Here is a 27,643-nt window from a genome sequence, read left to right on the forward strand (position 1 = left end):
TTTGGTTAAGATACATCTGGAATCTGAGGGTGCAATATTGAGAAATATTGAGAAAATTGCCTTTAAATTTGTACAAAAAAGTCCTTAGCAATGCATATTACTTAAAAATGAGTTTTGGTATGTTGTAAGGAAATGTAAAAAAATATCTTCATGGAAGATAATATTTACTTAATTTATTAATTAATTTTGGCATCGATCATATACTGTTGGCTATTGCTACAAATATACACATTATGTTTTTTGGTCGAGGGCCACATATATTTTATGTGCTAATTTATTTATTGCATTTTTTCGAACTTCAGTGTCTGTGAGTAATTAAGCAATACAAATCTATAGCATACTATCCTTAAATGACAAAAATCTGCAAATCAGAAATCATTAAAGCCACCCCATTGTACATTTTCTGATGAAACATCAGGAAATGTGTATGTAATATAATATGTGTGGGTTAATGTAGCTTTTGTGATGTAAAATGCACAGAATCACAATCACGACACAAAGGAACATTCTTGAAGTTTATGCACATTAGTGGTAAAGGTTTCATCTATGGGTTGCAACAGGGTTCAATTCTTTAAAGAGTCATCAGGTGCTTTAGGCACTATATAAATAGACCTCTGCATAATTGAGGTCAGGTCTATTAGATTTCTGTCAGGGCGTCTCTGACAGACTGTTTCCATGATTAAAAATGTAACACTGTCTTGACTTCAGTTTACGCTGCTGTTATTTTATTTATATTAAGAGCTGGCAGTAAAAGTGTAATACACAGATCTCACAGAGGATTGTAATAACATACACACCACTCACTGTTTACATCTGTTGTTGTTTCTTTAATCTTGGGATCATTTAACCAAGTAGAATCATCTTTTGGCACTGCTTACAGATAATAGAATTCTATTATATTCTGGTTCTAATTACACATTAATTACGCATTATTCTTGACTGGCCAGTATAATATCCCCTGCTATGACCACCACTATTATTCTGACTACAACTATAAACGTAGACTTTACAAGTGTATAATCAATGGTACTTCAATTTTATATATCTCACAAATCAATATAAAACTAATCTAGCTAATTTTCTAATATTTATTTTCTTTTCAAAACAACCCAACCCTTCTTGGATAGTAACAGGCCCATCTAGAGGTGGCAAAGTTAACCACAGCATTGAAGAAGAACAAGATTTGTATACAAATGTATATCCCTCTGACAATCTGTGGTAAATATGAACTCTTACTGGTTTAAAAAAAGATGATTACTGGAGGTAAAAGTATTGAATAGATCATCACATATCACTGGTAAAAAACTTGACTATGGCAGTATGCTTTCACTGCAGTGTCTCCACATTAACAGAGCTCAGGGTGAGATCATTGAAGATACTAAGAGCTCTGATCTGGTTGAGCTCACGGATCCGATGTTTGTATTCCAGAAGGTGTGATTTGTTCACAGCCACTTTGAATTCAGTGTCAGTGCATAAGATCTTCAGCTGCAATTAAAAACAAATTTAATCAGTTGCAATTGAACAAGCATGGAACAGAGCGTGTCATTTTGACCAAACACTGCAGGAGACAAATGCATAACCTTGCCAGAGTTTTGTTGCAGTATTTTTAGTGATGCTATTTTTTAGGACTCTTTTCTGCGTTTCCACGCTGACATCAAGTTTATCTGATATCTTAGACACTCTCTAATGTCTTTAAAACACAATGAGCGCCTGACAGTAAATATTTAAGATTTGTTTAATCTAAATAAAACCACCGGGATTAAAGAGAAACAAAATTGTTTGGTGCCATGCTCACCTCAAAAGGCTTTCCTGGGACAAAAGGGAAGGAGGGGATCTGGCGCTCTTCTTTGCCCCACTGATTTCCAATCATGCTGTTTCGCACAATCACTTGCTTTCCATCTTCATTGAAGCGGGGGTTTAGATGAAACGCAATGTCGTTGCCTCTGTTTAAATTAACTGTGAAACTAATTGGAAGAGAATAGATAAGAATACACAAATAAAAAACAAAAGATACATCACATATAAAGGGATAATTGTTATATAATTGCGAATCTAAACAGGCCATGTGTAATTTCTTAATTGAACTTTATTTAATATGAGTTCTTGATCTCATTGTTAGAATTAATCAGTACACATTAATAACAAGCAAAATGTTTCTCTTTATAATCTAACCAAAGTTATTATATACTTTATCGTGCATATTAAACGTAAAACTACGTGGGCTATTATAAATGTGTTTTAAAAACACAATAAACACATTTATAAATTATCATAACTGAATAATTGAATATTGCTTGTTCCACAGCTATCATATTCTTACTTAACTCAATAAGTGTAATTGTTTTTACAGAGAGTAATTTATGCTGAATATAAGGATTTTAAAAACCTAAATGTAAAACTGTAACCCAAATGTATGAAATTTCATTTGAAATTCAATACATGAATCTTAATTTTAGGAATATTAAATTGTGTATGTACTGTATCATTAATGACAGATGATTGCTAAACTGTTGTGTTGTTATTGTTCTTACTGTTTAGCGTTAGGTTTGATCTCTCCAATGATAGTGATGATCATCTTGTTATAGGCTCCACTTTGTAGTGGCAGGTCAAATGGCACAGTCTTGAAACAAAGTAAAAGAGCATAAACTAAGAACCACTGCACTGTATTTAACACAAAACGTTCCTTTGAAAAGAATAAAAAAAAATCATCAGTTTTATCAGCCCTGGGTATTTAAATTTTACAGAAGAAACACTATGATGGTTGTACAAATCCAAGAAGAGTGAAAACGTCTTGGTTCTCTGATGGAGGGAACGGAGACGTTATGTTGTGATAACAGAATGGGGTCTTGCTTGGAGCTCTGATTAACTCTGATTAAGAGATTTTATTTGGCAAGTGGTTAACTAATCCTGAGCCCCTAAATAGTTGACAGGTGTAACCATTCATCAGACTTGAAGAGGAACCGAGAACCAAGTCCCAGCTCTCAGCAATGGTTCAAGGTTGTGGCAAGGGGATATAGCTTGTCTGTTCCCTCCATCAGGGAACGAGGGTAACATACTGTAGTACCTCACGAAGGTGTTTGGGTGGCCCAGTCCGCAGCTCTGCAAATGTCTGACAGAGAGACACCGTGCACCAACACAAAGGATGAGGCAACACCCTGGGTGGAGTGAGCCCTCACCCCTAGGGGGCACGGTTCACCTTGATCTGGTAAGCCAAGGTGATGAACCCTCCCTGCGACAGACAGGACGGGACACGGCAACGCCAATGCTTGATCTGCCTCCTCCAAGGGCAGTGCTAGCAGGTTCACCACCTGATATCGAAAAGGCATGGTGGGAACCTTAGGCACATATCAACGTGAGAGTCGACCGGCTGGAACACAAGGTACTCATCCAAAAATGTTTGGGGGTCCCCGACCCTCTTGATGGTAGTGAGCAGAGTCAGGAGTGCTGCCTTAGCAGACAGGAACTTAACCTCTAAAGGTTCAAAGGAACTTCTCTGAAGCCCAGCCTGGACAACAGAGAGGTCCCATTAGGGGTGACCTAGAAGGATTTAAACTTCTGCATCGTGATGAGCTGCAATAGCAGCCACATACACTTTCAAGCTGGAGGGTGACAGCCTACGTTCCAACCTTTCTTGCAGGAAAGAGAGCACTGCTCTTCAAAGCATAGGCTTGCCTTGTAGAGGGAGCTCTAGCCTGAGTAATATTGTTCACCACAGCCTGTGGTAAATCACTTAAGTCTGCCGCATCCCGTCCAGGAGTCACACATGAAGGTTCCACAGATCTGGACGAGGGTGCCACATGGTGCCAAGCCACTGAGAAAGGAGGTCCTTCCTTAGAGGGGCTGTCGCAAGGAGGTTGAGTTCTGAAAAGGTCAGAGTGGGCCAGTACAGCACAACCAACAGGACCTGTTCCTCATCCTCCCATTGCAAGTTGAGCCATAGTTGGCGATCTTAGGCCAATAAAGTGAACATTGCCTTCCTGAGGGAAATTTGTTGCCCACAGAGCAAAGTCTGTGCGCATCTCCTGCATGAACCCGTGCCGCTCTTTTAGTGACTTGGCTTGATGTACCTGCAGGATCGCCATGAATGGGAGCCTGGGACAATTCCGTCATGTGGTTCGTGTTTTGCGGGCACAAGTGCACCGCAACCGAGTGGGACATGATTTGTTATCAGGGGCAGCACCCAGGAACCAATAGTCCAGCCGTGAGTGCTCGGGGCTTGGCGGTGTGGATACCAATACTCCTGGTAGCCCAGGCAAGCATGGCTAGCAGCTCCGGATCTGACTCACACCTGTAGGGCGTGGTTCTGCTTTGTCATCCTCCTTGTCTGACGATAGCCCATCCCCCAATGCAGTGAGTGACATCTGGTCTTCTCTCGGCACACTGAACAAACAAAAAAACGGTACAGGCGCAGCTGGAGGAGTGAGTGATCCGCAGGGCTGAAACCAGCAGAGCAGCACTCACCTTAACCCTCAGATCCCTCAATGTGTCAGCCGGTGATCCTATGGCTACAGTAGAAAAACCAGGCCGGGTGATGACAGAAGGTGGCGTTCCATTCCGAAGGATAGAGAGGCAGAATCGCAGCACCGTCAAGGGAAATGGCTTCTCAATGAGGACATCTTCCCACCATGAACGCATGCTCAGTATGCTGGTAACCCAGACACCATCATTCAAGGTCAGGTAATTGCTGCACGCCACCCAGGAAAAGATTCAGTTTCAGCTTCTCCTCTTTGTTTATGTAGCACTTAGTCATAGTTCATAGTTCACAAGCTCATAGTCATCAGACTGTCGGCTCTGAAGCAAAATCTAATGGATGGTTACACCTGTCACCTATTTATTATGTGTGACGGGGAGGGGCTTAGGAGTAGTTAACCACTTGCCAAATTTCATTGGTGTTTTCTCTTAATCAGAGCTAATAAGGGCTCCAACCAAGACCCCAGTTTGTCGTCACGACATAACTCGTAGTGACAGACAGACAGGGAATATCTTACTAGTGCTCCTGGAGCTTGGCCAGGAGCACCATATGGGCCGGCTTGCGGTGCAGGTCCAGGCCACCCAGGAGCTGAAGGCTGCCCAGGCTGCCCAGGTTGCCCAGGCTGTCCAGGCCATGTTGGTTGGTATGGCTGTCCTGGCCAGCCCGGTTGGTTTGGCTGTGCAGGCCAGGTGGGGTTAGCAGGCTGACCAGGCCAGGTGGGGTTGGCTGGTTGGCCGGGCCATACTGGGCCTCCTGCCTGCTGATTATTTTGCTGTGGGAAGTCAAGTGCATCTGAAAGCTGAAACAGAGCATGAGAGAATTTATAACAAGATATCTGTTGTGCTACATTAGATAAATAGAATCACTAAGGTGATAAAAACAGTACTTACATCCATGATATCTGTAATCCAAACAGAGAGAAGACATTGTTAATTGTGCAGAAACAAATCATTATGCACTGGCCGTACTATGCTGTAGGAGATATGCTTTTAATAACATTATTTTATTAAATTAATAGTTCATTTAAAATGTAACATTTGCTTAAATTTTTGCTCATTCTTCCGGCATCCATTTACTACAGAGGATCCATTGGTAAGTGATGGAATGCTACATTTCTACAAATCTGTTCTGTTGAAAAAACGAACACATCTACATCTAGTATGGCATGAGGTACCAAAAAAATTTTAAGCCAATTTTTACATTTTTGGGTGAACTTTTTCTTTAAGCCATTTTACAATCCTAAATGCACAAGGTCAACCTTTCTACTAAAACAGTCTCTAACATATACACGAGGTTGATAAGGGCGCGTTTGAGGGATTAAAGTAAAGCAGTTTTTTGAAAACACCAATAAATTGTGTCAATGTTTGTTTTAAAAATGATATAAATTTTATTACTGGTTCCCTGGAGTACATTACATGCTCCCATGAGCTGATGACTCACTCGTCCATGAAACCACCCACCACACCCTTTGCACTGTGAATGGTGAGCCGGAGGGGATGCATGATGATTACAATAGCAGATAATGCAGTTTTTTCAAAAAAGCCTGTGTGAATCATAATAAATGCACACTCTTCTTAACAGAGATGCATGTTAAATGAAATAAAGTTCCCTTGAAATGGCTTAGGGTGGATTATAAATTAAACGGCTATCATGTTTCAGCTCTGAAAATAAGAATGTGGAATATCTGTTCAAAAGTTGCATTCATTCTACAACCTCAGATCAATCTAAACTATTCCCCTGCAGCAAAAGTTGAATTATTGTGCAATCTGCATTCGATTACCACTTGAACACTGCAAGTTTAGACGCGTCCGTAGGCCTGTGGATTTCACAGAGCCCGTGAACCACATGAAGGTGTACGTTTAAAACTAGCAAGTACAATCTTTCTTTCAACAGTGAATGTAGAGAAACATTTAGTCAAAAGTAACCGGATGTTCGACGGATAGTGTGAGAAGTGTGTAATGTCAATGATTCATACTAGCATGCTAATGTTTCTGAAACGGATTCACTTTTTACTAAAAGTGGATTTCACTTGGCCTGTGAATCACCCACAACTAGCAAAAGCACACCTAAACTGTATTTTTCTTACACTGTTAATATCTGATAGTTAACTCTCGAGATGTCTTTCATGTCAGAACCGCTTTCTGTTTGCATTGGCAAAACACATCAACCACACACACCAAACATCAAATTCAAATATATTAACCCAGAACAGTCTCAGAAAGTTTTGAAAATGAGAAAAAAGGTAAAAGAAGACGTATACCTGTATTTGTGCAGTTGGTTTTACACAGGTGCTGCTCTGTAGAAACAGTGGGTATACAGACAGGAATTCCGGGTGGAGTTCATAAATACACTCTCTACACACCCTTGAAAACAAACCCTCCCAGCTCTTCTGAGAAGAGACCACACCCACACAACACAATCAAACTGCATGATTTCCATAGGGAAATATGATCAGTCGGAAGAGAGGCGAGACTAAAAATAAAGTTTTTAATAAGTATGCTGAAACATTCTTATCCGATTAAGTCAATATTGGCTCTTCACTTTGTTCTGGAGGTTATGCACTTCAATTCATTTAAAGTGCTTAACCTCTGGATTACACATGTGTTTTAAGGATGGGTTCAACAAAAGAACCGATAAGTGAAAAAAGCCAAGTTGCCTTGGCAACTAGGAAAGGATTGGGAGAGAGCTGTTCATAGTTCAAAACATATGTAGCGTTGCATAGTAACTGGCATTACATACTGTTTATATACAATAGACACACCTATTAATTCAGTATGGCTACATTTTTTCCCACATTTTGGAATGAAATAACCAAAAGCGATGAATTACCAAAATAATTACAGTATTATGAGCAAAAATATTTTACAAATACAAACCTGAGTAATAGTTTAGCTTGATATTTTAGTTTAAATCACCACCCTTAGCCTATATTGCAGATTTGAGTACTCATGTCAGACAAATGTATGTATTGCAGTGCATCATGGGATGCTTGTTAAACAATATCGAAGGAGTTCCCATGTATGCAGGACATGTGTAAAACAAATAATAAAAAATAAAATAAAATAAAATAAAATAAAATAAAATAAAATAAAATAAAATAAAATAATAAATCCATCTAGTCATTTTTCAAACTGCTCATGCTTTGAAGGGTAGAGGTAATACTGGAGCATGGTAATGATAATAATAATAATAATAATAATAATAATAATAATAATAATAATAATAATAATAATAATAATAATAATAATAATAATATAATTTTGTGGTAACACCTTACAACACTTAACAATATGGTCCCATTAGTTAATATATAAACTAACATTAACAATGATTAATTAATGTTTGTTAACATTACTTAAAAGAAACAGAATTGTTCATGTAATATTAATGTTATTAATATTATAAGATAAACGGACACACTTTATATTGGGTGGCCTTAACTACTATGTACTCACATTTAAATTAATCATTTGGTACAGTGCACTTATTGGGTACATATATGTTTTTATTTATTGGAAATAAATACATATATGTGATTACATCTGTAATAATTGTAGGTACTTACATTTATAATTACACTATGACCCATCCATTACTCATTAACCTACCCATACCACCAAACCTGTCCCTAGCCTTACCCATATACTGCCTCAATAGCACAAGAAGTGTTTTCCGATGCAACACAATATGTACACCATACAAATTTGTTTTTAATAATGTATTAGCAAATGTTGAAATGAACATTAACCGAGATAAATAAAAGAGTCCATTATACTTGTTAACGAATGTTAGCAAACAAAACTTTTACAATTTTTGTGCTAATTTTAAATATTGTTATCAAATTCAGGCAAAGGCACAATTTATATCCAGCTACAATAACTAATTTTAAGAAAGATAGCTTTAGTCAAAAATATTTGCTGATCAAGAGAAACATTTAGCGTATAGTTTTACTGTATATCACTGGTAATGTTTATATAATGCTGATTCACCATCCACTGAGTTAAAGTCAAAACATGTTTTTTGAAAACACACTGGGCACAATTAGTTTCTGCAAATGCAGATCTTAATTCTTCATAAGTGAACTATGAAGTCAAAATCGTACATTTTACCTTTTTAATCATTAAACATTAATGCAAGGCTGTATTTGTCAGCAGGTTATTCTGTGTTCTGATTAAATAATGCATGACGATTGGAGCCAGCCTTAAATCAATTATAAATGTTACATTTTATGCATGGAGCAATGAGAAAGGGCAAGATGATTAATATATTTCTGATGTACAGATCAGATTTTAATTTATACTAATTTATCATTTAAAATCCATTTTAACCATATATATATTTTATATAAATCCTACTGTCTAAATAGGACAGTTTATTATACTGGTGTATTTTATTTTAAATGGTGTATAAATATTTGACATTATTACATAACATTTAAGGCGGCGTGACTGAAGATAAGTGGAAACAGTATAAATGTACCATTGTAAAAAAGATCATATCCGTGAAAGAAAAAGTCTTCATATGATATAATCATCAAATACAATAAATTCATTTCCATTCAGTGCAGTATTTGAAAGTGAATGCACAGTACAACCACTAGATGGCGTGTTTACTCTGTAAATAAGCATCAGTGATGGAAGACCGTACTAATGTGGATTCATTTAAAGCCTTTGTTTAAACATGCCACAGCATTTTCTGACTTAAACGCCTTAATTTGGCATTAATACAAATCAAAGCCAGGCTAATGTTCATGAACAAAACTTCAATCACTCTTTTTTTTCTAGAATGCACACGCAACTTACAGCAAACCACATGCTTTCCGAATTTTCTGTATATTTAATCAAGATGTTTAACAGGAAATATGTTCTATCTTACATTACGCACAATGTAATTTTTTTTACACTGAGATCTATAACAAATGCTTGGTTGGCAGGGAAATATTCATAAGGAGCCCTAAATCTGTTTCATTAACACTAGGGGTCAATCAAGGACCGCAAAGCGGCGGGTTCAGAGGTCGTAAGGTGATTGCTTGATAGGGTGAGGGGTCAGATGTGTGCTGGCCAATATTGACAACTGATTAAGCTTGACAAGATAATAAATCTTAGAACTTAATAAACACAAGAGTAATTGTCCATGTGCATGTTTACCTTTAGTTCTTCTGAATAACAAAACAAGGGTTTCCCAGATATTGACCAATTTCTTTCATTAAAGTCTTGTTTTTTTGGTTTATCCACAGAAAACTTTTTTTTTTTACATAATATATGTGTGTACTGTGTAAATTTATTATTAATATTAATGTGATTATTATTTCTTATGTATTTATAAATACAGATACATAGAGTATATATATATTTTGAAAACATTTATATATATTATATATATATATATATATATATATATATATATATATATATATATATATGTGTGTGTAAGTATATAAGTATATATATATATATATATATATATATGTGTGTATATATATATATTAGTATATATATTAATATATATATATATTATATTTATATATTATTATATTTTATAAATAAAAATTATTATATTTAAAAACATTTATATATAAAAATACAAAAAATCTTAAATATAGGCAGGCATGTTTGTATTAATTTGTACATAATAAATATATACAATATACATACACATATTATGTAAACAAAACATTTCTTTTGGATGAGATTAATCATTTGACAGCACTAATATTCTTATATATAAATATATTTAATATATAGCCATAATAAATATACACAGTATGCACAAATATATTATTACACTTTTTTGGATGCAATTAATCATTTGACAGAACTAGCTGAAATACAATATTTTGTTTAGTACTGTAAATAAATAACACTAAAATTTTAGCTTATCATCATTGGGATCATCAGCACCTGCCTTTATCAGGACATTCAGGAATTTCACACAGTCTATAAAGTCTGTGTAACTGGATCCGGTAGGATCTGGCAGAGCCGTTGCGAAGAATTGCCTGTGAAAGCGATTAGAGAGGTCTAAGAACGCTTTACTGTATATTTTGGGACAGCGTCACTGCTGTTGTGAAAACAGGAGAGAATGTTATAATATTTCACATCGAAAACATGCAGCTCTCTGTGTACTATTATTTATGAACTAATGTTTAGGGATCTGTAGAAAATTCCTCCAAAATACCCCCTACCGAATAACTTTATTGGAATTTCCTATTAGCGTGTGCCTGAGCACTAGCGTAAAGAGGGCATGTTTGTTTAGGCTTGTTTGATTATCTGAACTATTTCACCATGTCCAAACATAAAAAAAGCATAACAAGCAGCGTCTAATTGTTTTGTGCGAGACCTCTCTTATCTGTCCCCACAGGATCAAAACAAAAACAATCGCTCCGTTTTTTTTAAATTCTGGATCTGATATCTGAATTATGAGCCTCGTCAAGTCTGCTCTACCCTGCACAAAAACCTCCTTGTACAGACGTAGCTGGCCTGGTAAATGCAATATTCACTCTCCCTTTGCCGTTCCTTGGAATTGCTCTGTTTTGCTGGAAGGTCATTTATTAATGCGCTCTTAGTCAGAAAGGGCTTTCTGTTCCCTGCACCTATAAACCAAGTCCTGTTTTTAACGATATAAATAATACTATATACGTCAAATAAAGCGGATGGTTAATTTTTACATAAATTACTTTACACCTGGTGAAGTACAAAACAGATCTATCTAGTGACCAGACTGTGGCTCTTTTGATTTAGGCTATTAAGTATTACCCCAAAAAAGATATGAACCACTTTGCAATACATCCTGGTTTTATACTGCAGTTTACAGTTATAGTAGCTTATTAGAATAATTTCTAAGGACTCATGTGACACTGAAGGCTGTAACAATGGTGGCTAATGCAACCTATATAGACTTTAAGATACTTTTTTCAAAGACAATTAAAAAAACCCAGCCCCAAAACACAATTTAGATCCAACGGCAAAAATAAAAAGCAGAAAAGAAACCATAGCACAAACACTGCGCAAATCTTTGATTGCATCGATGCAGTGTACGAATTTAAATGAAGTTAATTTGCTCCTGATGATGTAGGACGATTGCGATCAAGCGAATTAGAGTTTAGTTTGAAGCTCGTTTCCAAGACTGGAATGATAAAACGGGTTGGTTTATTTCTCTTTCAGAGATGGCTGGGAGGGCTTAACTAAACACGACATTCAATCTAATGCTTGGCTACTCTGTTCCTGTTGGAAGCCCGGTGTTTAATGGCAGAAGCAGACGGAACGCCTCTGCGGCACGAGGGGAACCCACATGATAAAGTCAAATGATCGCTGCAACTGAGAAACCAAACGCATTCTAAAGGCAGACGGTTCTCTCATCAGCGACGGCAATCAGACCTTCCACGGGCTGGAACCCATTCTGCGTTTTTCATTTGCTGACCGTTCACCTAAAAACCACTATGACGCACAATTTATTTACCCTTTATGCATGATCAGCAGTGCGCCCCAGACTCAAAGCAGCAGTCTCGGCTTTGAAGAGAACAGAGCAGAAGCACACAGCTGACCAAAGCCCCATATTTTTCTGCGAAAACCGGTCTGCTAACGACAGTGGCGCTTTTCAAATCTGCTGCAGAGATACTAAACAGAACGAAAACACCCTCAGTGCATGGTTGCGAATTCGAAAAACTGACAAAAAGACATTTCTAGAATGTTACGAGGTCACAAAAGCATGTTAGGGCAGGACGCTTGACAGCACAAGGCAGTGACAAACTACTTTTGCTTCTGCAGAAGCTCTGGGAATGTTGAAAATGTCATCAAAATCATGCGCTAGCACTTACATCTGAATCATATGATGATGGCGTTTTTTGTTCACTCCTTCATAATGGCTTGCTTCAGCCCTCAAGGTCTAGTGCCTGGAGTTTTTTGGCCTTGAATCCTGCAAAACAATTTCAATGGAACTAAATGAATAACTTAAAGAGACTTTTCATATTCAGGTTAGTTAGAATTTCCTAATGCTTTTAGAAAAACGTTAATTGCGTTCATTGTTCATTTATTCATTATTTAAAGAAAGAGTTCACACACAAATGTTGTTTCAAAAGGCATATTCTATGTAGTTTTAATTCATATTTCCTATATTTCGTATTTCACACACACACACACACACACACACACACACACACACACACACACACACACACACACAATTAAAGCACCATAATCCAAGAGTTCTGAAGCCATATGATAGCTTTGTGTGAAAATAGAAAGCTACTTTCAAGGTGTTTTATCTCCATTTCGGAGCTTGACAGACATGTTCACAATGAAAGAAAACAGGCGCTGTGCAAAAGAAAAAGGAAAAAGACAATAATAACAAATTAAATTAAATAAAATCTAGAAAATCTAGAAAATGGATGCAAAATGTCCTGAGAGTGAGACATTAATTTTCACTTTTGGGTGAACAATTCCTTTAAAAGCCTGCGTTTGATTATAATCAGCATTCATTACGATTGCATTAAAATAGTTTTCCCTCATTAACCGCATACAGTAAATATCTGACAGTTGATTACACATTAAATACTATAATCAACATATTTCTTGGCTGGAGACCGCAGTGACAAAGTCTCACTAATGAGCTTCACTGCTATGCATGTGAAGAGCAAATACTCGTGCATCAACAGACAAAAACAAAGCTAACAAGCTGTCAAACAAAAGCAATGGAGAGACAATCAAGCCGTCCAACTGTGTCTACATTCAGGGGCCGCAGAGTGGATTAAAACTGAGAGATTAAATTAATGCAAACATTTGTAACCCCAAAACCAGACAACAAAGAGCTGCTCTGTGGAGAGCCCTCTGCATGCCTATGCTGTAATTACAATCATTTTTTAGATGCTCGGAGTATTGGATGAGCCAGTATGAAGTGAGATGAGGCTGCATTTACGGCGATATGTTTTCGAGCATCAGCAACAGGGTTCAGCGGAGCAAAACATTAGCTGAGTCGGTTGAATCTGACCTGCTGCTGGGCAGAGGACAAGAGACCGCATATGTAATGCAACCTCACATTGTCTCCCCCCAACCCCCACCCGTCCATGAGCTATGCCAGCTATGAGGTCACGTTTTCATGCTAAAAATAACATTTCTATGAATGACTAATTTGCAAAACTCGTTATGAGTATCTGCATGAATAATTCAGTTTAGGCGGTTTACAAGAATATCAAAAGTTGTGGTATAGATATGCAGCAATGGACTGTGGCGTGCTCATGCTATGCAGTGGGTACGATTAGGGCTGTTGGGTATCATATGTACATGAAAAATGTGTATCATATGAACGCCAAACACGTGTCATATATGCGTGTCATATATACGTCCATTTTTGTGTATTAATACTCATTTTCGTGAGATTGGGCCGCCGTGGGATGAAAATGATCGTCGCGAGACGCTGGCGGAGTCAACAAAGCTATTATAAGTGTCTTTGGACTTTTCTTTTCTACTTAATTTGACAGTTGAGTAATGTAATAAAGTGTCAAGTTGCACTTTAGGGTTAGCTATATCTTTATCTTATCTTATTTACAAGATTTGGACTATTAATATGTCATTTTTATTTGTTTAATCGTTGCATCGGTGGCACCTAAACTAACAGTAATCAAAAAAGCCCTTGATCAGGACACCACATTCAGCAAGGAAATTGCTCAAAAAAAGAAAATAATAATAATAGCATTTAAAACTAGTACATCTGTAAGTTACAGAATAAAATGAAATATGCAAACACTAAGAATGAAGAAGTCTAGGCTATTTTATTCAGTAGTCTATAGCAGTTACTTTTTGCTAAAAATTATGCTAAAACATTTAGCATAGCACTAGACAAAGTTATCATCTATATAGAATTGGTTATTAAACTATAACAGCAATATGTTTTGTTGCATGAATAATAACCAAATTATAAAAAATATCCATCCCTTATATTTAACGCAATAATTATGGTGTGATATAACAATGTTCATCTCTCCAAAACATCTTTCACAAACACCTATATGTTTGTCTCTTCAAAAGTGTTAATAGCACAATCCTTAACCCCATCCCAGACCTCACAAATTTTCAAAACCTGGTTACGGCCATGCATGCACATACACACGAAGAGACAGAGAGAGAGCAGTCAATCAACCTGTCCGTTGCGCAGATGTCTTTCACAGATAACCCAAGGAGGCTGATTCATGTCACTGATGCTGAATGGGACGTCAGTCAGGGAACTGAGGCTCTGAGATAGCCTATTATCTGCCTTTAACTACAAAAACACTGGACTACATTGGCTGGCCATGTAATGCTACACTAAGGAAACACACAGGGGGATAGAGGAAGGTATACAATTATTGCTTCAAATTTTAGACACTAAGGCCTTTTCGTAATTTGTGCGCTCCACTTAATGTTGAACATGAGCCATATATACAGACTTATCTATATTTATCATAGACAACCCAGTAACCAACTAGAACTACCAAATAACACCCAGAACCGTAGCAACGGTGGCAGATTTTGCATGGACAAATTCACACTTCATATAATAAATCCGCTTATGTTTTCTTCAGAAAATGCACAAATCTAGTTGATTCTCCATGTAATTATTAGTGTCAATGTTATTAGTCACTGATTCTGAGATATTTCTCTGCTTAACACAATTAGATGTCGTTTAACACCAATTTGACCCCAGTCAACATATTCCATCAAAGCTGCTTGCCAGTAATGGAATTAGCGAGGGTACATGAGTCGTATCATCCCGGGTCGGCCACAGTGACATGGCTTCCACTCAACCCCCATTGTCTTGGGAAATGGCATTTTCGATCAAATAAAGGGTGTCCCGAAAATGAACCCTAATCCTCAGAATGAAAAGGCACCCAAATGTTCAGCCATCAGGGCTCGCATGAGCGCTTTGATCCGTTAGATTAAGACATGCGGCGCAGATCCAGCGAGCCTTGACCACATGGTGACAAAGAGGCGTCCCTGCACTGCGCTGACAGGTTCCTGCTCTTGGGAGCATGTGTTTGCGTAGGTGTGTGTGTGGCGCTCGTATCAGTGTCGACTCCTTTGTCCCCGCAGGCGACACACACATGGAACATTTAGCCTGGAACAAACGGTTCATGTGTAGTTTTTAATATTGTAATGAAATCATCCCCCTGGAGGAGGAGTGCCAAGAGATGGCAAGAGGAAAAAATATAACACACCCAAACACATTTAAAAATATTTCTATGCCAATCAAAACCACATAAATATTTCTAAAATCTTACTGGATGATGGTTTAAATTAATGAATGAATAAATAAATTTGAGTAAATGTACATTTTAAAATATCATATTACAATATAAAATTAAATTGTATTTAATACAATATATATTAATACACACACACACACACACATATATATACAGTGTGTATATATATATATATATATATATATATATATATATATATATATATATATATATATATATATATATATATATATATATAAAGATAGTGCCAACTATAAAATCTGGATGATGAATTATATTAATATATTAGTTTAATATAAAATCATAAAAATATAACAAATGATGTTTATAAAAAAAAACTCACTATTGAATAGTAAGTAGATTATTTTAATAAGAAAATGTAACTTACAGAAGAGTCAGAATCGCCAGACAGTTAGAATGGCTCCATAACCTCTGTGGACAGCTAACATATGCTGCTCCCAGGTTCAGTGTCCTCAGTAAATGCACTGAACACACTTGAATTTTAATTTTTCTAGAACAGTGTTCTAAATACAACTTGATTTCTAGTTGTGTCCTCTTTTTGAGTCAAAATAGTTTCACTTTCACAACAACAGTTACAGCTAGAATACCAGCTCCATCTTCTTTCTTTGCGTAAACATTTGGGCCCCCACTTTGTGATGTCACAAAGTGCTTAACGAGCTGTTATGGGGAGAGCGAATATCTCTTTGGTTTTGAGACGTATTTCAAACTTTACAGATCTTCTTTATGCACCGATTTCTTGTAACACTCTAAAAAGAAAGGACAAGTTTAAATCCCATCATATGACCCCTTTAATATAAAACCATAAAAATACCAGAATATATTTTAAAATGTCCTAAAATCGATAATTCCAATTCTAAAATCCAAATCTGACTCAAGATCATTTTGAAATATCCAATTATGGCAACTGTCACAGATTCTTTAATATACTCTTCACGCCAGTGTTTATCTGTGTGTATTTATATGCCAATATAAACCGAGTAAGGAAATGTATGTTCCTTTAAGCATTCTCTTGCAAGGTCACTGCTCCTTTAAGAAGACACTGAATGAATGTGGTAGACACTCTGTCAGCTTTGAGAAGAAACAGATTACTGCACATTCGTCCAGTGACACTTTCTGCAGGCCTGTAATTTATCAGTGGAAATACAGAACCTAAAATACACACTTTACAACCTTTTTGTGAATGCTGTCAGAAAGCGCTACGGCATCACCATAGCAACTCCATCCATAATAGAGTGCCGACCGATAGAGAGGGAAGAAATTGGAAATGTGAAGGGCATCTCTGCGCAGATTATGATTTCACGAGGCATCCTCGTTGACTTGCGAAGAGCACAACACATCAGCGATGACCTTGCGGTCCCCGAGGTAGGCAAGAGTGCGTAGGTTTGTTCCGCACTGAGAGCACAATGACTCAGTAACACCTTGAGTCTGCAGGGAGCACTCACACATTTAATAACACACTGAAGATTTGCTTCGTGGCTTTGCATCATGGAATTTTAAACAAGGAACTTGATGAATACTAAGATATATGGTACAACAACCCCTAATTGAACACTTGAGAGAGGGCAGTAATTGGTTCTGGAAGACTGTGCATTTCAACATGTGGCTTAAATCTAACGACGGTATGAAAACATGAACCTTTTCTTAGTATTTCCCTATATGATGTAATTATGGTAAAATGTCATGAGTACGACAGACTTCTGGGATAACTGGCTATAGTCTGCCCTTATATTTAGCAAAAAAGAAAAGAATATCAAATATATCACATTATATAACAATATCAGCATTAAAATATCAGAAAAATAATTAAACAAATTTCTACATATTTTGAGAATCAAAAACTTTATAAAATGAATAGTAAAATCTGACTGGATGATTATATGTTAATATAAAATTATCACAAACTATATATATATATATATATATATATATATATATATATATATATATATATATATATATATATATATATATATATATATATATATATATATTTATAAAAATATAAATTAAACTTTAAATAGAAGTATATACACTGTACATAAAATACAATTTAAAAAAAAATCTTAGATTTTATATATTATATTTTCATTCAGTGAAATCCATGATTTGAAACATCCAACAGCTCACTGAAGAAATTACATTTGTCACAGCCAGGGATTGCATTAGAAGGTTTAACTTACATTAGAACTTCAAATCCATGTGGTGCCTAAGTAAGCTACTATTTGGATTATATCAAGTTGCCTTACTCTGTTGGGTAAACTAACAGGGCTTCAGGCAGCTTAGATGCATATAGCTTAGTTGTGGGCAGAGTACCCAGCATTCTTCTATGTAGTCCAATCTGAGATAGCTGAAAGATGACAGAGGCATGCTGGGAGTTAGATTACCCCCTTAACCTTATCAGATTCTTAGGCTAAAGTGGATCTTGAAAGCCATTAGTCAAATTAAAAAAGCCCTTTGTTTTGAATGCAAGAGCAGTTATACGTACAGATTTTACTGGCTGATAGCAAACTCCATTAACTAACATATGGAAAGATCATAGGAAGATCTACTAAAATATACCAGCAGATAAAATATGAATTTGCAGTCTGTATCGAATGTAGTGCAATAAAAATGTCTGCGTATCGCAAAATATTGGAGAAAAAAACATATTTTTATCGAGTCCTTGCGTCTACTTGCATTTACAACATTTTTACATGCATTTTTTAGTGGATCAAAAATATATAGTATGGCCAGAATAGCCTGAATAACAAATAATTGACTTTTAAAGCATACAGCGTGACCAGTCTGATTCTGAAACGAATGACTTTTGAGTCGAAACACAGCATGATTCTTATGAGCCGGTTCTCTTAATGAATCATTTACAAAGACAATCAAGCGGTCTTAATCAGTCTGATGAATTTTTCACGCAATTGAACCCAACAGAACAGCTACTAAACAAACATATATCACTTGCTTATTGAACCCCGAATTATTATTATTTTAGGTGATGTCCTTACAAAAATTTGTGTCATTGCTATCTACATCTGGTTGTCTTTACAATACATTGTTAAAGATACACACATTTTGTGGGCGTTTTTGTGCGCTTATAAATTAAATAAGCATTGTCACATTCAACAGCATTAATGCAGATTTTTTGAAGAATCTGAATTCAGCATAAAACACAAACCACCTACTGGTGTTGATAGCTCTATGGGCCTGTCTCTTTTATTTGCATTGCCTATAGCACAAGATTGAAGTAGATCACTAAAAAACACCACTCACTGAGCAATTAAAACAATTTACTATTGCTACAAGCCTGTAAGTCATGCACTGTTCTCCTTAGGGTCGGTGTATGATGACAGATCTGACTTCGTAATTGAGATTAACAGAGACTTTGCCCCTGACTTCAGCACCATAAAGTACTGTGAATACTGCGGTTAACCAAGAAAACTATACCAGCTGGGGACACAGAGCGACTGGCTGGCCGGTCAATGTTCTTGCAATCGATCATGAGAGAACATTATGAAAACACACAGCCGCCAGGGTCGGAAGCTGGTGGGGGGAAAGTTGTCTGCCTCTAACTCCTTTCATTTCACGCTGCTTTCATTTCCTGTCTGGGAGAACGGTACTGAGTTTCTTTTCAGCGTGCTCGGCTAAAATCTATAATATTTTATCAGTATGAATGAGTTTGTGCAATTAGTGAGCATAGGAAAACCTCTTTCATGAAGCACAGCGGCTATCTGTTAAAGGATTTTCCATATACGATTATGCGGTACGGTTAATATAAATGGGCGCGGTTTGGGAGTGATGACATCACCACTAAACACGGACGATGGAACACAGACCGCCGGCCTATAAAGAGGTTTATAGAGTGAATAAATATGGTATGGGCCCTGTAATATTTTCAGACAATCAATCAAAGTGAACTAAGAAGCAAGGCTCTCTTATTTTTCTTTCATACATGGAGCGTCACATGAGTTCACAAGAAATATGCACAGCTTTCTTGAAACAGATGTGACGTGAGGACAGTAAATGCTTGCTGGAGCAGCGTGCTAATAAAAACAAACATGCATTTTCTTGCATTTCTATGCATGAGAATAGTTTTCCCCCAGAATCAGTTTTATTGCCATCTTTGGTAATGAAGCTTTCAGTGCACACATCCATGTTTGCATACTATTCTTAATAAACTGTTCACGCAATGTATTGATTGTGTTCCAAATCACATTGAAAATAGCATAATAAAGGTGTCTAGATGATATATTTTGTTGTAATTGTACAAAAAGGGCCTGTTTGCGATGTGTATTTCCATTACCGCACTTCCATCACCAGCCAAGTACTTATTTTTACTGTGCATTCTGGGTTTGCAAACTGGGACTCTTTGCATATCTACATCCTGTAGACTGACTGAAGCAATCCTCAACTTTCCATCTAGTTGTTTTTGTATAAAAACTGAACTGCAGTTGGTGATGAATCATCAGGGCTCCAGCATAGGACCAAAACACATTCTCAGACAATCTTACTCAGACTTACTCAAACAGCGAGTCTCGTTCCCCTAAAAGGCAAAAGGCATTTTATAAAAGGAGCTGACAAGATGTTGATAAGTGTGTTTCTAAAAAGGAACAGCCACCCTACAGTATATTCAGGACAGCGCCGTCACCGAGCCATCCAGTGCAATTAACATGCATGTGTGAATGACCTCAAATTAGAGCAAATAGGTTACATGACAATGGATTTAGGGCAACTACTTTATTTAGTAGTGGTTTGCAAAATGAAAAGGATTTAGTTTTCATAGCACTTGTTATTCGCCCAAACATAAAGTTGCACATGTGATTCATTAACTTTACAGATGTTTACCGAAAGATTTGCCAAGGCCTGTTTTTGTTTACCAGACAAAAAGGCAATGGCCCCTCTCATCTTTGTCCTTTTCAAACCACCCATTCGCGTCGCCCCGAAATATCAACAGGTTTTATTCCCAATGTTAACAATGCTTTAAAAGTCTCAGACAGGCTTGAAAAGAGCACTCCGAGTGGGGTCTGCGTCTATCAATCAATTGTAGACTCGTCCAATACACAAAACCTAAGAGGCAAATAAATGTCTAGCAGTAGCTTGTTTCTTTACAAAATCACTTTTGGGCAAGAATAATTGGTAAATATTGAATTAAATTCCAACGTTAACCCACTCCAGACTGAATTCATCCTCCACTGGAGTAATAATAGTGACCATCTGGTTGTCAACCCCTCAAATCCGCATTAAGCGAGACTCACTGGTTTAAAAGTCAAGTGATTGACATGCACATTGAATTCGCCTCTCTTTCACACTGACAATAGCTTGTAGCCAGACACAATATCTCATTTGTCCAAAGTTCAATGCCAGCAGCATTTCCAGCCAACGTCTTGTTTGTGAATGAAAGAGGGCCGCAAACTCTTGCTGTTTCACTTTTCTTCTGCAGGCTCGCCAGGGTCTGCAATGACAAAGTGGATGTCACTTATCAAACACATCCACTGTTTGTTCACAAAACAACAGTGCTGCTTATTATGGTTTTGACAGTGGGAAGCAAGAGCTTAAAAAGCTCAAGTCATTTTGGGGCTCAGATGAAAGATTCTAAGGTCCATAGGGGGTAGATTTTGACTATTAAAAAAGCCGTTTAGGAAGGCTGTTTAGCAACAAAGCAAACAAGCATGTTTTTCGTCTAATGCAGTTTTGCAATTGCCTAAAATATATGAGCCATTAAAATCGGTACATACCCAGTACCCTCAAATCAACTTCCAGTATGAATAAATAATAATTCCTCTGTTTGAATCCCAGACCGCCACCCCATTTATAATTTCACGCCATCTCCAGTCATCGTGCGAAGAGGAAAGCTGCTTGTTTTGACAGATTGGGTTGCTTTGATGCATACTTCAGTTGTGGTGGATTTTTGCAGCTGCATTGCATGTTAAAGTAAACAGCGGAGTTGATAAGATCTTCAGAGATGAATTTGCAAGCAGGGTCTCTCAAGCAGCTGGAAAGTATAAGGGCAGAGAGGAATGCAATAGCATGACTTTTGCTGCTGTGCCACTTCGCTTGGCAAAATATAGACAGCGGGGGGCATATTTGAAAACGAAAGTGTGAGGAATGGTATTGGTCAATGAAAATCATAATGAGAACCATAGCGTTGTCTGAAATTCCAAAGGATTCATAATCCAACTTATGTATTGCGAAGGTTCAGAATTCAAAAATTCATAAATGAAATAACGCAAAACTGATATAAAAAGGCATTTGTTGACGTAACCATGTCATTTCAGTCATAACATGATATTCCTCAAGTAATTGTGCGACATTGCGCTATTTATTGAAACTCTGTGTAAATTTGTGTGAAAAAAAGAAGGTGTTAGAGTTTTACTGCCTCTAGTGTTCATTTCTTTTGGACAATGCAGTGATATGTACTTATTGGTACCTCACTAAAAAGTGCCCCCAGGTATGTTTATGCCATGAGACCATCGAGTCATAATCATAATGCTGCGTCATGACCATTATGAGTGTTATTTGGCAGTAATTTCTTGATGTCTGACTGTTTTGTAATGTACTCTTTTTGTAAGAACACGTATTCATCTCATAAGAAAGAAATTGCACAAATGCTTCGCTATAATTTGTTCTCCAAGACAAAAATAAGGACCCAAATCAAAACTTTTGCTTAAAGTAACACTAAACCTAAACATTTAATTTTGTCATTATCACTCTGTTTTTGAATAGAATGCTTCTTTAAAGCTTCTCAATGTTTCTTTTCGAGAAAGAAACCAAAGTATTATCAAGTTTCAGAGCGTAAGAAGAAATCTCAGCAATTTCTGCCAATATGTCAAATTTTGAAATCAAACTACCTTAATATAATTTCTCATAGCATGATTTCACAATTACAGTATCTCAGCCACTGTGTCATTTGTGTCTGTTATTATTTCTTCAGCAGAATGTTATGAGAAAAATCTGAGAAAGTTGCTAGAATTTTTCCCTTCTGTCAGGTTTCCCTCCACAATGTCAGGTTCATCAAATCGTGTCTGAACACAAAGGCTACGGTCTGGGCAGATTGTATGACCGGTATCGTTTTCCCATTGAACTCAGTATAGACATCGGGACATACTGAAGAATGAAAATAGACTGAACAGGGGTCCAGAGGGTTCGCTGGTTCCAGCTCATTTGGCCACATATAGCAGTTCTGTACCTCTCTGTTTCTATATGACTTCAAGGTTAACAAGCTGTCTGGAGCCGTTCTGTCTGCTGTCCGTCGTATACCTGAAGCTTCATACAAAGCGGCTCTCTGGGAGATAGAAACTAGATAAGAGTTTCAGTCCAGTGACCAAAAGCAGCCTTTCATGGAAAATAGACACGAAATGAGTTTGGCTCTTCACACAGAAATATGGGTAGTAACCTAAAAATGTTTGATATTGCAAAGATTTTTTAAAAAACAAAACCCATAAAGTAGCTGTGACATTCCACAGATTCATTACGGTTTGGTGTCCTATTACTTTTAAAAAAAAGTCTTCAAAGCACAAATCCTCTGGTTATTGTAGTAAGACATATTTCTTTAAAAAAAGCAATACAAAAACTAAAATTAGGTGTTTTAGAGTTAACGATAGATTAGTCAGTTGAGTTATGGCTAGAATTGGGCATGCTACCAAATGATCTTAGATGAAATATAATATTAAATCAATCAAAACTCAACAGTGAAACACATATGTACATTTATATGGTTATTGTGCTTCACCTTTGTATATAAAAATGCTTTTGGTCTGTTTCGCATCTGTTTCGCTATATGTATAATGATAAGAATAAGTATTATACATATACACACACACACACACACACACACACACACACACGCACACACACACACACATATATATATTAGTGCTGTCAAACAATTAATTGCATCCAAAAGCAGTGTAAGCAGTTTTCTTATACTAAGCGTTTACTGAAAAAGTTTCTACATGTTTGTAGAAAATGTCAGTGTTATTTGAGAACACTGATACATTTGGCTGCTTTTTTGTCTCTTTGAAATCAAAAGAGTCTCAAGAACGTTTGGGAGATATTATATTAATGATGGATGACGGACATTTAATATCTCTGTCCAATCCACTTCTTGTTGTGACAGATGGCACAGTTGTCATGACGATGAAACAACAGAAAGAAAGCGATGCTCAAATGTTGTGCCAGAGACGCTGATGTGATATTTTAGTTATGTTTGACTCAAAGTTTGTGGTTTGCTTGATCAAAGTCAGACGGTTGTTTTATGTGTAAAGAATGGAAGAATTCGGTCATTATATAACTGCCAAAACAAAAAGAGAAAGTGGGTTGGGAGGAAAAAGAACTAGGCCCTTAGGACATGAAAATGTGGTAGGACAAAAGAAAAGAGGTGAGACAACATTGATAGGGGCATTAAACGGCTGAAGAACAGATGCATGCAGTTATGTCAACACATTCATCACTGATTAATATCATTGCCATAACAAGAACAAGCAATCCTGACCACCAGACAGTTCAAAGCATTAAAGCGCTCTACTTGACATCAACTGTAATTCATATTCATTATATGCTTTGTTTTAAACAATACTACTCTTTAAGGATGTGCGAAATCTTGAGCAAATCAAGTAATATCTGTTTTGCATTTCCTGTTGCAATAGCTAATATTCTGAGTTTGATGGGCACTATCATATATATATATATATATATATATATATATATATATATATATATATATATATATATATATATATAAAAAATCAATCAAATAGAATGAAAAACCTTTCTAAAACTTCTATTCTTTTTTGTATTTTGGGGGTTTGTTCTGTTTAAGGGATGTTGGAGACAATTTATAAATGTATAGCTTTTATGTATAATTTTTATTATATTACTTTTTATATTAAATAAATTGAATTTTGAAAATAAAATAAAGAGAACGCACTCTGAAATAGTCTGTAAAGAATCCTTAAGAGTGCACATTTAATTTAATTTAACATATTATTTTATTTTATTTTATATGAAATAAAATGTATTTTATAAAATACATAATACGCAATTTTTTTAATAAAATACATTTTACTTAAAAAATATTCCTATTTTATTTTAAATGTCCAAAATCGAATCCTCCTATAAAAACAATAAAACAGAATTACTAAATACGTAAAACAGAAAAAAAAACAATGAAAAAAGAAAATATTGTTTATTTCTTTCACATATATGATGATGACGAGGCACCGTGTTAGAATTTCTATCTTTCTTGACCTGAAAATATATGATGAAAGCATTGAGAGCATGTCAAGCCAGCACATGAACTTTACGATAGCAATCTGATGTGGACTGAGATACGTCTCCGTGCAATAAGGGACTTTAAAATGAAAAAGAGCAGGAATGTGTGTGGAAGGATCCCTTTAAAAGCTTGGTAACTTGACCACGAAAATCCCTTGACCTGCAAAAATATCAACAGATCGTAGTGACCTCGTGTTTAATCTGCTTCTAATGTTAATGACATTTTTTAAATAATCAGATAATAAAATAAGGGCTTTCCTTGTCTGGGTCAAGTTGTGGGATATCCAGACCTGATTCTGTGTGACCTGATATCAAGACCCTTATCAGAGCTCTGTATCATGAGAGAGCTCAACCCTGTTATCATAAGCTCTGTTTGAAATCACAAACAAACTGCAGGAGGAGGCCAAAGACAACACAGAGAGGCAAGATGAAACAAGGAATCTCCAAGAGATAAAAAACAAGTGCAGGCGGTCCAATGTCCTCCAGGGGTCAGGGCCAAAGTTCAAAACCCTATGTGTATGTTAGGATCCAGGAAAGAGAAACCACAGAGGAAGCCGTTGATCGCACACGCAATGGATTCAAAGAAAAATCCAAAAATGAAAAAGGATTATTCAGAAACATCCCTCAAACAGAGAAATTCAAGAAAGAACAATTAAACTAAACATTTATTTTTTCAAGTTCAATAAATGAATGTCTTAAAAATTAAAAGAGAAACAAGAAAAATCGAACAAAAATTTAATTTAATTAAAACATGTATCTAATTTTTTTTGGTATTGTCAAAGTTAAATTCTCGATTAAAATTCTCGTAAAAATCTTAATTTTAATTTAAGAAAGGACAATTTATTAATAAAAAAGAATTTAAGAATAAACACATTATAAACAAAGAATATAAGTGAAAATAGAACAAAGCAAATAAAATGTAAAATCTGTATAATTAAATAATAAATAAAGAACATTTTAAGAAAATGCAATTTTATCAAAAGAGTGCTATTTCATTATCTTATTTTATTTTCAAAGCTCGTTCTTCCTACTTAGCAATGATAATGAATAAATAAGTAATAGTGAAAATAATGAATTATCTACAACATCCCCCAAATTAAAGAAAGAACAGTTTTAAAGATGATCTAAATAGCTAAATAGAGTTAATTAATCATTAAAAGCATGTATAATGAATGATTCATCTCTATCATTAAATTCCCCCTAACGTATAAAGAATATTTGCTAACCTTTGACCTTTCTTCCAGTGCAAAAGCTCTACGCAAAGGCAGGAGGTGAGCTGTATTGAATATAAATCAATCGTTCGTATTGTCCTTCAGCGTAAGGATCAAAGGTCAAGCTTCTCGTCTCAGGCGTTTGAGAGACTCGAGCGTTTATTGCGCCCTTATTTATGGCAAGGCGAGACGGCCGAGCAGAATGCTGAGTTTGTAGTAGAGATTGTTATGCTTGTGCAACCTGAGATTACACGCACAGGTCCTCATGTGGGAAAGGTCAGCATGCTGAGAGTGTGTGAGAGTCCGTGAGAGAGTGTGATGTCTTTGCTATTCCTCCTTGAAATATAGTCTCTTCCCCCACCGCTGCAGTCATTTGTCACCCTGGCACACTGTCCTGATGTCCTGATCATATTTATGTGCTGGCCGGCAGCCACTGACCGACCGTGAGTAATGAACACATGACCCTCTGCCCACATGCTGTATATACCTCCTGCTCACCTTCAGCTCTGTGCCGCACCGTCGCATCCTTTCTTAGTAGTGCTTGCTAAGTCAAATCATCCATCCAAAATAAAGTGCTACCCAAACTATATGGTGTGCTATTACATTTCTAAACAATCAAGATGCACGATGTTCGCCTTAATGGATTTCAAAATGGAGGAAAGATCCCACAGGCTTGGAGAAACTGAGCCATATCTAGGGGCTAGAATATCATACTTCATATCTATCTATCCATGCAGAATACTCTAGCGACAGCAAGCAACCACCCAGCGATTCGTTCTAATATAACGCTACAAAAACATTTCAGTTTATAGTTTGAGGTTTAAATGTCCTTTACAATAGTGCATGATTAATAAACTAATACATTATGTTTGCTAGCAGAACCTTATTTTACCTTGTGCGACTTGTTCACGTAGTTTTTTAGTTCTTACAATCAGTGTATGGTGCTTGTACATAAGTGTAATTCATCTATCATTTTGCCTGATTTCAGTAAGGTTAAGTAAGGGTAAGGTTAGGTTTAGGTGTAGGGATATGGGATAAAAAATGTTAACCTAAGAACACATCTAGCTCAGCACATATCAGTAACTCAAAAACTAGTAGAAGCAAGCTAAAATGGCATGTTTGAATAAGCGAAAACATTTGCTATTCTTCACACTGAATCGGTTAGATTTAGGGTAGAGTTTAGTTACGCAACATTTTATTTCCAAACTACCATGATGTGTACTGCAATCAATGTAATTAAAGGTTGCTAGATTCACGTACATCTGTTTCAGATAAAACTGAATGTGCTTTTAGCACCACAAACTGGATGTTTCACCTTAAAACTATTGCAAAACGCCTGAGAAGCAAAATATTGTCATATTGCAAAAATGCCGCCACATGCATATTTTTTCCAATTACCTAGATTTGTATTTTTAAATAGTTACCTTAAAAATCTTTCATCATGTTCAA

At 36.3% G+C, this 27,643-nt stretch overlaps 1 protein-coding gene across 1 annotated transcript; it reads right to left on the reverse strand.

Moving 5' to 3' along the window:
- Positions 1-806: 806 nt before the first annotated feature.
- lgals3b (lectin, galactoside binding soluble 3b) lies at positions 807-6,878 on the reverse strand. Its single transcript, XM_043263570.1, has 6 exons — positions 6,732-6,878; positions 5,362-5,372; positions 4,989-5,270; positions 2,532-2,620; positions 1,796-1,964; positions 807-1,485 (listed from the first exon to the last, which is right to left on the reverse strand). Exons 2-6 carry the CDS (start codon positions 5,365-5,367, stop codon positions 1,327-1,329), a joined length of 705 nt encoding a protein of 234 aa, XP_043119505.1. The 5' UTR covers positions 5,368-5,372; positions 6,732-6,878; the 3' UTR covers positions 807-1,326.
- Positions 6,879-27,643: the final 20,765 nt, after the last annotated feature.

Source organism: Puntigrus tetrazona, chromosome 17, assembly GCF_018831695.1.
Source record: "Puntigrus tetrazona isolate hp1 chromosome 17, ASM1883169v1, whole genome shotgun sequence".
Taxonomy (NCBI): Eukaryota; Metazoa; Chordata; class Actinopteri; order Cypriniformes; family Cyprinidae; genus Puntigrus; species Puntigrus tetrazona.